Source organism: Rhinolophus ferrumequinum, chromosome 9 (assembly GCF_004115265.2).
Source record: "Rhinolophus ferrumequinum isolate MPI-CBG mRhiFer1 chromosome 9, mRhiFer1_v1.p, whole genome shotgun sequence".
Classification (NCBI taxonomy): Eukaryota; Metazoa; Chordata; class Mammalia; order Chiroptera; family Rhinolophidae; genus Rhinolophus; species Rhinolophus ferrumequinum.
Window position 1 is genome coordinate 26172919 of NC_046292.1, and position 14208 is coordinate 26187126.

General features: G+C 56.6%; 1 protein-coding gene and 1 long non-coding RNA gene across 2 annotated transcripts in view; one reads left to right on the plus strand and one right to left on the minus strand.

Annotated features, from left to right (window-relative positions):
- Positions 1-3773, minus strand: part of LOC117026605 (uncharacterized) — a 57556-nt gene extending 53783 nt beyond the window's left edge. The window contains exon 1 of the long non-coding RNA XR_004423792.1: positions 3648-3773. This is a non-coding gene — a long non-coding RNA (uncharacterized LOC117026605). The remainder of the gene's footprint in view (positions 1-3647) is intronic.
- Positions 3774-3885: 112 nt separating this feature from the next.
- Positions 3886-13565, plus strand: ZC3H12A (zinc finger CCCH-type containing 12A). The gene is made up of 6 exons (XM_033115407.1): positions 3886-4010; positions 4824-5298; positions 9744-9883; positions 10897-11131; positions 11700-11806; positions 11978-13565. The coding sequence occupies exons 2-6, from the start codon at positions 4904-4906 to the stop codon at positions 12856-12858; spliced, it is 1758 nt and encodes a 585-aa protein (XP_032971298.1). The 5' UTR covers positions 3886-4010; positions 4824-4903; the 3' UTR covers positions 12859-13565.
- The last annotated feature ends 643 nt before the right edge of the window (positions 13566-14208 follow it).

A 14208-nucleotide genomic window follows, 5' to 3' on the forward strand; every position in this document is an offset into this window, starting at 1 on the left:
ATTTATTTTATTGCTCTAATTGTTGCAGTTTTGGCCATTGGGAACCTTTGGCTCCTGGGTCCCACTGACACACACACACCCCCATCCTTTTCGTGTTTTGAGCACTTCCTAATTCTGGTACCACAAGAGGTTCCAGGCTCACCTTTTCTCTGCCCCTGCCCTTTCACCAGGGAAACAATAAATTTTAAAAAACAAATCCTTCAATCATCTTGTCAATAGCCCAAATATATTGCGCAGCATTTGACTACATGTTAAAAAAAGTTAATTTGTTCAATTACAGTTTAAGACATACTTCAGTGTTTGTAGCTCTACTGTATCAAATCTTTGGTAAATATACCAGGAGCCTCAGAACACGGAAGGGACTTGGCCCTTTCTCCATTTTCAGGAGACCTTGTTGAATTTAACCTCTGCAGCCACTCCGCTAAGGGTTGGGGACTTCTACAGAGGTCACCTAACGCCCACGTCCTTCCTAGAGATACCCACTGGAGCTTCCAAAGGCCAAGGTAATTAATTCCTGGGATCTTTCCCTCTCCAGCCTTCCCCCACACCCACCCCCCCACCCAGGGGGTGACCAGTCCTGGAGCTCTGCAGACCTCATCTAGGTTAGCCAGGTGCAGGCAGGTGGCAGGAGAACAGGAAGTTTCCAGGAAGGAAATTGGCAAGCTCAGCCATTGAGACAGGCATGCAAGAGGCAGAGGGGCGTGTGTGGGCTGGGCACCATGAAATCCAGAAGACTCCTGGGGATTGGGGCCAACGTTTGCAAAATTCAGCTGTAAGTGGAGCAGGAGTTCCCTGGAGCAGCAATGGGTTCTGCATAAGAGTTGGCTTCTTGGACAAGAGCAGCCTTTATGAGCCGGAAGAGAGAGTGCAACTGCACTCACTCTGGGAGGGCACAGGAGCTGCATGACTCATCGATGTCCCTCAGGCTCCCGTTGGCACAGTGCTGGGCAGCATGTAGCCCGGGAGCACTAATGGAGTCCCAGCCCAGTCCTGGCCCCAGAGGTCGTCCCAGGGAGGCAACCACAACCCAGCATATAGGGACACAGGGGGAACACAGAAGAGGAAGGAACTCAGCATCTAAAGAGTCCCGGCAGGCCTCAGAGGAGGTGACATCATCAACAAGATGAATAGAATTGGCCAAGCAGTAGCGGGGAGGGAGGACACTTCTGGGCTGGGGAAGAAGCGGATACAAAGGCACGGAGTGCCTGCCAGGTGCTGGCACAGGGCCCGCCGCCTGGTGAGTACTTCATACATGTGAGGCATTATCGCTGTGGGTGACTTGTCATCACGATTATTAACCTAGACTCATTACTTAAGATTGGTCCTATCTTAAAGGTAGTTACTACAATAAATAAATGCCTACTGTCACTGAGTTTTTCTCAACTCTAAAAGGGGTTATTGGGAAGAATGAGGGGTGCAGCATACACAGCACTGATGGGGAGTGGCTGTGAGCATGTGAGGAGGTGGTTGTGTCCCTGGGGGGTACAGAGGAGGGGACATTCTGGGGTCTTTAAAGATGACCAGGCAATAACACAGGGACTTGGCTAGACAGGGTCAGGCAAGCCGAGAGGAAGAGCTTTAGGATCCGGCTACAAATGCACACTCCCTCCTTCGTTGGGGTGGTCTCAGAATAAGCAGGTGTCAATGTGGAGATGAATGCCTCAGAGAGAGCTGTGTGATTTCCAGCTCCACCAGTTCCGGGACCCTGGGCAGGTGACCTCACCTTGCTGAATTTCTCAGCATCCGTTTCCTCAACTCTACAACTGCATTAAGATAGGCACAAGACTATCCAAAGCACACCCTTTGTAACAGCAAAAACCAAAAACATCCTATAAACAACATCCAATAACAGGAGAATGGATAACTAACCAGCGGTATATTCTAAAATGGAATATTATTCAATAGTAAAGTAAATAAATTATAGGTACATAAGTAATAGAAATGGATTTAAAAAACAACGCTGCGTGGGGCCGGCCCGGTGGCTCAGGAGGTTAGAGCTCCATGCTCCTAACTCCGAAGGCTGCTGGTTCGATTCCCACATGGGCCAGTGGGCTCTCAACCACAAAGTTGCCAGTTCAATTCCTCGAGTCCCGCGAGGGCTGGTGGGCTGTGCCCCCTGCAACTAGTAACGGCAACTGGACCTGGAGTTGAGCTGCGCCCGACACGACTAAGACTGAAAGGACAACAACTTGAAGCTGAGCGGCACCCTCCACGGCTAAGATTGAAAGGACAACAACTTGACTTGGAGAACAGGCCTGGAAGTACACACTGTTCCCCAATAAAGTCCTGTTCCCCTTCCCCAATAAAATCTTTAAAAAAAAAAAAAACAATGCTGCGTGAACAAAGGAAGTCACATAATCATATACACATAATCATATAGAATGATTCCATTTGCACAAAGTGAAAAAAAAGCAAAACTAAACAATATTATTTAGGGATTCATACAAGGGTGAGAAAACTAAAAGAAAGTCAAGGAAATGATCAGCACAATTAGAAAGGCTCTTTAGGATGAGGGGAGGAGGATGCAGGGGAGGAGGCACACAGAGGGTCTGTTTTTTAAGTTCGGTGATAGATACATGGATGTTTTATTATTATTATTATCTGTTAAGCTGCCCATGAATAGACTATACGGTGTCTTTTACAATAAACAATTCTTAGGTACAACACTAATACCAACCTTACAAGATACTACCTATGATAAGGCGGAGAAAATGTAAGTAAAGTATTGGCTCACACAGGATACACTTGGTATTGAGTGCTTTGGCTCCCTGGGCCTCAGTTTTCCCATTTGCAAAGTGAGCTGGTAGCACTGCCAAAAACTGGTCGTTTAGCTTGTGGGTTCTCTGTTCCGTTTGTACACACACACACTTGAGCGCAGGTCCCAGGCCTCACCCTTCCACCAGAAGAGTCTCCCCTCTTCCCTAGGTCACTGGTGGTTTCAAAGTGGTAAAGGTGGCTGGCAGCTGATGCCCTGGAATGGGAGCTCTTGGTCCTGGTTCCAAGTCTTTCCAGCTGGGGCAATTAGCCTTTTCTGAATTTCTCAAGGGTAAAATGGGCATAATAACCTCTGTCTTCTTCCTCACCTAAGCCCACGGGTACATATTGTAAAGTGCTGTGCTCAGTGTGGGATCATGACTGGTTGACCTGGGAACCTAAAAGCATTCTTGTGGAGGGGTGGGTGGCCTCTGTGAGTTTCAGAGCTGTGTAAGACAGCATGCTGTGAAAACTCACATGGCGACTGGTGTAAACGCACGTTCTTTGCCTGGTTTTCCGCCTCCTAATTGTGTATCTGCTAGTTCTACGTACCTATCTTTCTATCCTGGTAAGGTCCTCATTTCAGAAAACTCCTGGCCCTGAGTGCAGCTCAGGGAATCTGTGTACCTGCTGTATGTAGTCACGGTGTACCTGTTGAGTGTTCCTGTCTCGATCTGAAAAGTGCCTGTCTGAGCGTACCTGTCTTTATGACTAAGAACCTACCTCCAACGGTGAGTAGACCATCCTGTGTACCTGATTCACTCAATGCGTCTCTGACTGTACCTTAGTCAGTCGTGGAGTACTTGTCAAGTATCTGAACGTACGTGGCTGTACCTGTCCTTGCATCTATGTACGCATCTCAGTCAGTCGTGTCTGGTTCAGCCTGTGCTTACCTTCCGCATGCGGGCCGTGCACTCCCGCCCTCCTCATCTCCTCTCCGCCAGGGCCTGGAGACCTACGGAAGGGGCTGCCTCCCCTGGTCCCCCGCCCCTATTCCCGGCGGGGCCCTGAACGCACAGCTGCGCGGGGGCGGGGCAGGGGCGGGGCAAGGCCGAAGGCGGGGCGGTGGGGCGGAGCAGGAAGGGGCGGTGGCCGCCCCGCCCCCTGGGTCGACTTGCTCCTCCCCTGCCCGGCTTCCGCGTCAAGGTCCTTAACGCAAGCTCTCCGCCCACCGCCCCGTATAAAGGCGCCGCGGGCCTTGCTCCTGGGACTCGGCCCCATGGAGACGCCACCTGCTGCGGCCGGCGCACGGCGGGGTGAGTTGCGCGCGGTGGTGGGGCAGGGGCGAGGGCCTCAGACTGGGCAGAGGAGGGGGCGGGGAGGGCTGCGGCTGGATACACCAGACGAGGAGGGACGTAGGGCCGATCCTCTCCGGCCTTGCCTATCCTCAGACCCCTTCCAACTTAGCCCAAGTTGAAGGAACCTAGGGGAAGGGGTACCAAGCTCCGGAGCTCGGAGCTGGGACAGCCTCCGCGTCACCGAGGTAGGCGGCCAACCAGAGTTTCCCAGCAACTTTTCTCGCCTGTGGGTCTCCCCGGAAAGTTCTCCTCCCCCGGTCCAGGAATCTGGCCACCGGCCCTGCGCCTCCTGGGCCTGGCTCCGTGAGCAGGGCGGGCAGGCAGAGGCGATGGCCTCAGTGGGGAAGCCCCCGCCCCCCACACACACAGACGCAACGCACTTCCAGCCCGGGGTTTCCATCCGAGCGCCCCGCCCCGCAGCTGTGGGAGTGCGGCGAGGTTCTCTGAGACCTCCCGAGATTTGTGGGTCCCCAGAGTTGTTGTGGGACTGCGCTTGGGATAGAGATGGAGTCAGACTTCCTAAGTTCAAATCCTTTCGTCACCAGCCAACAGCCGGATGACCTTGAGCAAGTTCTTAATGGCTGTGGCTCAGTTTCATCCTTTGTACCATGCAAACGATGATCCCTAGCTGGGAGCACTTTTGAGAGGACTAACAGAGGTAACACAGGAAGATGGATTTGCACAGTGTCACCAGTGTTGCCTCATCCTGTTGGGTGGGGCGGATGGGAGAGAGCCATTCCCCATCCCTAATCCTCGTGGTTCTTCTACAAGGAGCTGTGACAGGTGCCTTCCACCAGTCTGAGTTGTGAGTGGCCGGTGGAGAGAGGCCCACCCAGGAAGCCAGCCCCGCCATGAGTCTGTGGGAACTTGAAGACAGTCACAGCTACCAAGGTACCCCCAGGTCGGCCCAGGAGCCCCCTGCTGAGGAAGCAGCCACTACCGAGCTGCAGATGAAGGTGGACTTCTTCAGGAAGCTGGGCTACTCATCTGCTGAGATCCACAGCGTCCTGCAGAAGCTGGGGGTCCAGGCGGACACCAACACAGTGCTGGGCGAGCTGTTGAAACATGGGTCAGCAGCTGAGCGGGAGCGCCAGGCCTCACCAGACCCCTGCCCTCAGCCCCCTCTGGTCCCCCGAGGTGGGGGCACCCCTAAGGCTCCCATCCTGGAACCCTCAACCCCAAAGGAGGACAAGGAGAGCAGTGACCTAAGGCCGGTGGTCATCGACGGGAGCAACGTGGCCATGAGGTACGTGTCACTTCTGTGGCCAAGATGTGGCCAGGAATGGTGGGTCTCTGCACCTCGGGTAGAGGGGCCTTCGGAAAGGAGTTGACCTCTTCTCACACACTAGTCTAGAGGAAGGAAAAGCTCCTTATTGAGGCCCTACTGCGTGCCAGCAGGCTCCTGTCATCCTTGGAAGTGGGTTGGCTAGGAATGTTTTAGGGATGAGAACGGGGGCTCAAAGACTTGCTCAGGGTCACACTCCTGGGGAGCGGTTGAGCAAGGATTGCAACTCGGGTCCTCTGTCTCCAGAGCTCCCCTTATGCCCTTTGTCTCTCCCCAAGGGCAAGCACTCTCTGTTCTTTCCTGTGACATGAAGCAGTACAGTGGAAGGGATCAGACTGGGCTCCCGCTCACTCCTAGAGGAGCCAGGAGTCACCTCCTCTCTGAGCCTGCGTTCCTCCTCCATCTGTTAAGACAGGGCTAACCCAGCCCCCGGTTGTGAGGAGTGAATGCAGTGCCTGCAGAGGAACTGCTCAGGAAACAGTAATAGTAGTTGTGAGTACAGTTATTCAGGGGCTGGGGCTTCTGAGGCCTATCTCAGACTTGGGCTCGCATGGAAGCAGGCCCAGCTATGGAGGCCTTCGTAGTTGTGACCAAGCGTGACCTCGAGGACCTGGCTCTGTGTGGGAGATATAAACGGGTGGCCTAATGCTTTGGTGTCAGGTGAACTGTGACTTGGGTCCATTCTGATTTGGCTAGAGCCACCTGGGCTGGACTGGGCTCTGGGAGCTCCCTAGGGCCAGAGCCAGGACCCAATCCCAGTACTCCTCCCCCCATGCTTTAACAGAATGGGGTGGGATGGGGACAGGGTTGCTCCTGACCCCAGACAGCCCAGACCCCTGTTCAGTCCAGGCTCTGCCCTCCAGCCTTCTTTCTCTCAGTCCCTCTAAGGTGGGCTGGTGAGTCAGGCCTGGCATATCATTCACAAGGAAAAGTTCCTGTGGGCATGGACAGAGAGACTCCAGGCACAGAGAGTGGAGTGCTCCTTCACTTTCTGCTCTCCCGGATCTGCCTGGTGGGCTGCTTGAGGCCCCGAGGCCCTTGGCCCCCTCCACCCCTCCACCTCTCCCACTCCCTGCCCAGCTGGGCCAAGTCAGAGCTGTCTGGCTCGTCTTGTCCCAGTTTAGCCACCTATATGTAAGTCAGTATTCCCATCTCTGAAATGGGCTGAGCCTGGGTGGAAAGGTGGGTAAAGCTGCCTCCCACATGCCAGTGGCAGCTGATCACAACTTGGGCTTTGAGAGTTAGGGGTCCTCTCAGGCCCCAGCAGCATGTGGCTGGGCAAGGAGCCAGCATGTGTCTGTGATTCCTTCCTCCAGGGGTTTTGGCCAGAGTGCTGAGCCCTGGGGCAGCCATGTGCTGTGTGTGTTTGTATCCTGGCAGGAGGAGGGGCTTGAGAGGAAGGAGGGGCAGGTGGTAGAGGCCCGGTGACTGGAGAAGCTGGCTGATGAGGCAGAGCCGCTGGGGGTTTCTGAGCTCAGGGCCATAGCAAGAGGGGAATTCCAGCCTCAAACTTCCTGTCTCAGCTGCTACTGTGTTCCTGCCCTGCCGCCCCCTCCCCCACAGGGGAGGCGGGCCAGCCCCCACCATATGCAAATCGTGGGGAAATTCACCTCTGTTTCCTTCTAAGGGAATTTTTCTCTAGCTGGGCCCAGCCCAGGCAGATCTTTTCACCTGGGTAGCCTGGCCTGGCCCTGGCCTCTGTCCTAGGGTGGGAGCAACTGAGCAGGAGTCTCCTATGTACTCAGGTGCCTTACCAGTGTCTAGTTAGCCAGGTTGGGGGGCCCTGACCTGGGCAAACAGGACTGTGGTGGGAGTGGGAGGATCTGGTTTTCCTGTGCCAGCCGAGCTTCCTCCGTTGCAGTGAGAAGGACTAAAGTTAGCTGTAGGGCGGCACTCCCGGCCTGGACGGGCAGTATCTGTTCTACTTCTGCCAAGAGTAAGGCTCTGACAACCTGCCAAGGGAATATTCTGGAGGCTAGGGCATCTGAGAGCAAGCCAAGGTTTTTGATGCCCAAAGGCAGAATGCTGCCCTGGAAGCCCTGGCATCCCACTAAGTCCCAGGGCTTGAAGATGCTGGCCTCGGATGGGGCATATGCATGTTCACACATGTGTACAGAAGGAGGTAGGTGGATGCTGTGCGGACTGCGTACCTGAGAGAGGAAGCCCAGCCAGAGACGATCACACCCCCGTGGTCTTGGGGACACAGAACAGAAGGCCCAGGGAAGGGAGTAATATGATAGGGGAAGCAGAACACTAGATACTGTCCTCCCAGGTGCGGAGGCCTCCTACAGCTAATTTTAGTCCCTCTCATACAATGGGCATTATGAGGACGAACCAGGAGGGAGTTGACCCATCCTGGAAGGTCAGAGACAGCTTCTCAGAGGTGGTGACGCCTCACATGGGTCCTGATGGAGGAGCAGGAGTTGGCCAGATGCATCATTTTTCCTGTGCCCAGCCTGCCCTCCCTCTTAACACTATTCAAATTCAAGTTTGGGAGCTTTTTGTTTTTTCTCCTAAGTAAACTTCACATCTTGCTGTGGGGAACAGGAAGACAATCCAGTGGTCCCAGACATGGGTTCAAGTTCTGTCTCTTAGCACTAGCTGGGAGATCTTAGATGAATCGCGGAGCCTTGGTTTCCTTCGTTGCCGCTCGCCTTGTAAGGGTGAAGCCAGGAGGGGTGAGATGCACCTGGCCTCCAACAGGAGCTTGGTACCCACTCATCCCCTCTCCATCTTCACCGTCAGGGTTGCCACCTGTCTGAGCATCGGCACCTATGGTGGCTGTGAGCACGGGCTCTGGGTTTGCGTCTCTGTTCCACAATCGCTGTTTCGTGATGCTGGCAACTCATTGCTCTCTGTGGACCACCATCTTCTCATCTGAACAAAGGGGAAAGGAGCCTTTTCATGGTAGAACTCTCCTCAGCAGCTTGCTGATGAGTCATTATAAGCACACAGCTCAGGGCCTGGCTCCGAGCTCTCAGTAAATGTTAACTTTTATCATAAGCAGGCTGGCCGGGGTGCAGCTGGCCGGGAGGCGCCAGCAGGCGGGGATGAGCACTGCCTCCAGGCTGAACTTTGCTTCCCTACAATTTACAGAGAACTTCAGACCTGGGAGCCCCGGCCTCACCTCCAGACAGCCTCTGTGCCCCCCCAGCGGCCCCACCTCCCTCTCTACCTTCTCTTGGGGCTCCAGCTATCAAACCCCCCACCCCCCAAGCCACCCACAGGATGTGGTCGGCCATGGACTTGCCTCTTTTGCGTAACGTTTATTCTGTTTTATTTGCCAAATATAAGAGTCTGAGTTGTTCACTGAGGGGTTAGCGAGGGGCAGAGGCTACTGGGGAGGGATCCCCCAGCTGTTCTCCAGCCCCTCTGCAAGCCTGGTCCTGGAGCCCTTCCACCGTACCCAGTGTTACCGGGGACCCCACCCTCTCACCCTCCCAGGAAGCCAGTGGGACCCTCCACTTTGCTGGACTATCTTTGGTCTCAAGCAAACAGGAAAGCTGTCCCACTGATATGGGCCTTCTTAAGGAGGTTGCAGACAGCCAGGCCCATTTTTCAGGTAGAGAAACTGAGTCAGAGCAACCCAGCAGCACCTCAGGGCTTTCTTCTGGGTCCGACCCCATTAGGATGGGATGAGGTCCGGTCATGAGACCACGGCAGGGGCATGTCCCATGTCCCAGCTCTCGTGCTATCTGAGTCTCCTGTCCAGACAGTCTTTCTGCCTCGGGTTATGCCCTTCTGAGAGTGGTGAGGAGAGTACAGGGCAGTGCAGGCATTTTGGGGAATTGGCGGTCTTGAGCGGAAAAGCAGTATCCTTTCACTTTCAAACTGAAAGGCTCCTTGGCAGCCTCCTCCATCTGTTGTTGCCTGCCTGCCTCGGAGGTTGGGCTCGTGGCTTCTGCCCCTTAGCCCAGCTCCTCCAGTGTGTGCAGGACTGAACTTTAATCCACAGCAATCTGGTTTCTCTTCAGTGAGCTGGGGCAGGCCTCCCGCACCCCCACCCCCAGGCCAGGGAGGGGTGGTGACTCAGTCTGCATGTGTACATCTGTGTCCCCTTGGTTCCAGCACCCTCGGGTGGGGCAGGAACCAGAAGTCTCCTGTTCCTTTCCCCCACCCCCAGGTGTGTTGCAAGCAGCCTGACCCTCCCCCACGTGGGGAGCAAGTGCTGCCAGATTCCTGGGCGTTTCCTCACTGTCGGGAGATGGAATATGAGGGAAAGCCCCAGGTCTGGCCATCCCAGGCACTGTGAGAACCAGGAGGGAATGCAAGCCTTGGGCCCCAGCCTGAAGGTGGTGGCCTGAGCCAGGGCAGGGGCTAGAGTGGGACCTCCGTCCTGCTCGGATCTAGAGGATAGCAGGCGAGCCATCCCCATGGGCTGACCCCAACCCTTCTTTCCCCCCCAGCCATGGGAACAAGGAGGTCTTCTCCTGCCGGGGCATCCTTCTGGCTGTAAACTGGTTTCTGGAGCGGGGCCACACAGACATCACAGTATTTGTACCATCCTGGAGGAAGGAGCAGCCTCGGCCTGATGCGCCCATTACAGGTAAATGGTACCTCTGGACAGGGAAGGTGTTGCCGCCCCACGAGCCCTGATTCTCCCCAGGAAAGACCCTTTGGGTGTGACCAATGACATCTAGGCCTCAAGCAGGGACCAGCATTTCTTTTTCCCATTTTGTGCTGTTCTCAGCATCCCTGCTCTGAACAGTGACCACTGGAGGTCACTTTGTGCAGCCCCTGCCTCTGAGTACTGGACACCTCCCTCACCTAATGGTGGGATGCCCTTCACGTCCCCGGTGGCACAGGCAGCATAGTGTGGTGGCTGAGCCTGTGGGCTCTGGATCCTGGCTCCGTCCCTTGTGGCTCACCTTGCCGTGAGTCGGGTACTCCTCACCTCAGACATGGGTGGGGGGTGATAACCTCACAGGATTGTCATGAGGGTCGCATGAGTTAATACATAGTGCTTAGAAGAGTGCCTGGCACATAGCAAATCCTTGGTAAATGTTAGCTGTTAACCATTGTTCTTACAACAAGAACCCCAACCTTTGAGAGTAAAAAATCGAGTTGTGTGTCCCTAGAAGTCTTGAAACATGGGGCCAGGCTGGCTGTGAAAAGTGTCCCCCTCTGGATGGGTTCTGGTAGCTTTGTCCCGGCTATTCAGGGCACAGAGCCGAGACAGGTCTCCTGCCCCACTCAAACGGGGGCTCATTCATGGACCCCTGTGAGGCCGACTAGGTGAGCACCAAGCCAAGCCCACCTGTGAACAGGCATGAACACACCTGATGTCCAGAAGGAAAGAACAAGGCTCACCTCTGTGCTCCGGAGCCTTTGTTGAGCTGACCTGCAGGTCCGTTCTTAGGTGTTCTTGGTTTTCAGGCAGCAAACTATGTGCAAGGCCCAGGTGAGCGGCTGGGGTGTGGAGTGGCCTCAGCAGAGCCACTTCCTGTCCTCGTGCACCTGGAGCTAGGAGCCGCTGTGCCAGCCACCAGGTTAGGGAGCCCTACAGGCCTGGCTCTGGGTCCAGGCTGGGCCCTGACCTGTGCCCCTGCCACCTCCCAGACCAGCACATCCTGCGGGAACTGGAGAAGAAGAAGATCATGGTGTTCACGCCATCGCGGCGTGTGGGTGGCAAGCGGGTGGTGTGCTACGACGACCGCTTCATCGTGAAGCTGGCCTTCGAGTCCGACGGGGTGGTGGTCTCCAACGACACGTACCGGGACCTCCAGGGTGAGCGGCAGGAGTGGAAGCGCTTCATCGAGGAGCGGCTGCTCATGTACTCCTTCGTCAACGACAAGTGAGCTCCCGAGGAGCGGTGGGCGGGCTGGTGGCCTTTGAGTCCTGAGGGGAAACAGAGGTGCCCTCGGGCGGGCGGGGCTGGGGGAGCTCTGCTGGGCGGCAGTGGCCTTGGATCCAGGCGGCTTTGGGAGTGAGATGGACATGGCTCCGCATAAGAAGGGTCAGGCTGGGACCAGGCCGGCGTAGAGTTTTGATTTGGGGAACGGAGCAGGAGCATTTGTAACAGGATGTGGTCAGGGGTTCCAAGAAAGCCTCCCTGGTTCCCAGCACTGACTCTGACCAGAGGCCAGTGGATACAGCCTTGGATTCAGGTTTTAAGGTTGCCGGCCTCCCTACCGCCTCAGCTCCCAGCAACAAGGACTGCTCTAAAGTCGCCCACAGCTACGTATAGCCCAGGGCTGGGACCTCCTCCCCTCCCTGGGGCAGTCCCACCCAGAACCCAGGGATGCCCTGCTGGGCGGGCACCCGCTTCCAGAGCTGCTCTCCTGTCCTTCCGAGTGAGGCTTGCTGTCCTGCCCCTTACCTGCACTTGGAAGTTCTCCTCATGTCTCCCAACTGCTCTTCAGGTTCATGCCCCCCGATGACCCTTTGGGCCGTCACGGGCCAAGCCTGGACAACTTCTTGCGTAAGAAGCCACTCACGGCCGAGCACAGGAAGCAGCCATGTCCCTATGGTAAGAGACCCGCTCTGCCCTCCCTGCCTTTCTCACTCCTTCCCTTTCCTCTCACCTAAGTTGACCTGTGCCCTAGATTCTTCCTTTTGGGGACCACTTAACGCCAAGTTGCCTGTGCCGCCCCTGGTTCTGGAGCTCCCCCGCTCAGAGTCCCCCTTCCTTCTCTTCCAGGGAGGAAGTGTACCTACGGGATCAAGTGCCGCTTCTTTCACCCGGAGCGGCCCAGCCGCCCCCAGCGCGCTGTGGCTGACGAGCTCCGTGCCAATGCCCTCCTCCCGCCCCCCAGGGCCCCGGGCAAGGACAGAGGTGGCCGGCAGCCTTCACCTCCATCGCAGCCTGGCTCTCAGCCAACAGAGCGTGAGCAGTGCAGCCTAGAAGGGAAGAAGCTAGGAGCCCAGGCATCCCTGGGGCCCCACCAAGAGGGTCTGACCCAGACCTTGGCCCCCACGACTGCAGGCAGGAGTCTCCCATCGAGTGGGGGCAGTGGCAGCAGCTTTGGGCGCACGGACTGGTTTTCACAGACCCTGGATTCTCTGCCGTACGCCTCCCAGGACTGCCTGGACTCGGGCATCGGCTCCCTGGAGAACCTGATGCCAGAACTGTGGGGGGGTCGAGGGGGAGGCCCTGGGGAGCCGGGCCCCCCTCGAGGCCCTTATGCTGGCTACAGCCCCTACGGGGCTGAGCTGCCGGCCGCTTCAGCCTTCTCTGCCTTCGGACGGGCCGTGGGTGCTGGTCACTTCAGTGTCCCTGCTGACTATGCACCCTCACTAGCCGCCTTTCCACCTCGAGAGTACTGGTCTGAGCCGTACCAGCTTCCCCCACCCACCCCCGTGCTCCAGGAGCCCCAGGTGCCGGGCCCAGGGGCTGACAGGGGCCCGTGGGGTGGGGCAGGCAGCCTGGCCAAGGAGCGAGCCAGTGTGTACACCAAACTGTGTGGGGTCTTCCCCCCACGCCTGGTAGAGGCTGTGATGGGGCGCTTCCCGCAGCTCCTGGACCCCCAGCAGCTGGCTGCCGAGATCCTCTCCTACAAGGGCCAGCACGTCAGTGAGTAGGCAGCCCTGTCGGCCCTCCAAGGCCTGTCAGGTTGGGCTGTGGGCCATCAAGCAACCCATTCCCAGCCCTGAGGCCCACCCTGGAGGCTAGACAGAGGGAGGATTAAAGTAGGGAAGGGAACCCACAAACCAATGATACTGTAGGATTGGTTCTGGCCCATTTGGCACCTCTAGCCATCTGCCCAAGTGGGTCAGAAGCGATCACCCTGTTGATGCACATTGTATCTGTAGTTTAAGGAGACGCTGCCGGTAACGGCCGTGGTCCGTGGCTGAAGCCCAAACCCTCCTTTCTCTCAGGGCGGGGAGGGAGGCGGGGGAGCAGAGGCTGGAGGCCCTCTGCACAGGCTCCCCACCTCCGCCCCGTCCCTGGGGTGCCGGCCTTGGCTGGCTAGTTGGGCACTGTGTGCCTGCCCTCCAAGGGCCCCTCCTCTAAGCCAATGAGGCCTCACCCATGCTCTCTTGCCTGGCACGAGGCTTCATGTTAGTAATAAGCAAGATGCTTTTTAACCTCCTTTTGTCCCCTAGTTCACCGATCTCATCGCCCCTGCCAGGGGTCCATGGACTGTGTTGATCCTGTCCTCTGCTCCTCCGTCCTCCACACTTGGCATCGTCTCACCCTTCCACATGGGGCGGCGGGTGTGTGTAATGTTAACATTTGAAGTGGAAAGTCCTTGCCTCCATGAACACATCAATAAAATACAATGTGAGCCCCTTAAAGAGGTGGCGTTGTGCTTGGGGGTCGAGCTGGCCTTTTAAGGATGGAAAGTCAGAGGTGTGTGCCTCAGACCTGCCGAGCTCCACCAAGAGGAGGCAGAGGCATCCTTCCTGCAGCCCTTGAGAGGAGGAGGCCATGGCAACAGGCAGGGGTGGGGGAAAGTGGGAAGCAGAAGTGGGAAGCGTCCTGGCGTCCTGAGACTGGGGTGCAGGGAGGGGGTGGTACTGGGCATGGGGCCTGTTCCCCTTTTCTGTGACCAGAGCCAAGAATGAGAAACCACCTGGCTGAGAAGATGGCTTCCAGGGGAGCTGGGTTCGGGGGGTGGTGGGGAGAAGCCCTTGGGCCCTCGGTTTCGGCTCTGTCCTCCCAGAGATTGCCTTGTTCCAAACCCAGAATTGCAGAGCAGAGCAGGGCCAAAGGCAGCCTGGAGAGGCAAGGCTAGGCTAACCTCCAAGTAGGAGCTTAGGGCTCCTGCTCCCAAACTCAAGAACTGGCTCTGCCACCAATTATGTCACTAGGGCAAGTAAATACCCCTCTCTGGGTCTGTTTCCTCATCTATGAAGTGGGGATAATGGTACCTACCTTACAGGGCTGCTGTAAGGATTGCATGAGATCATACGTGTTGGGTGTGTGGT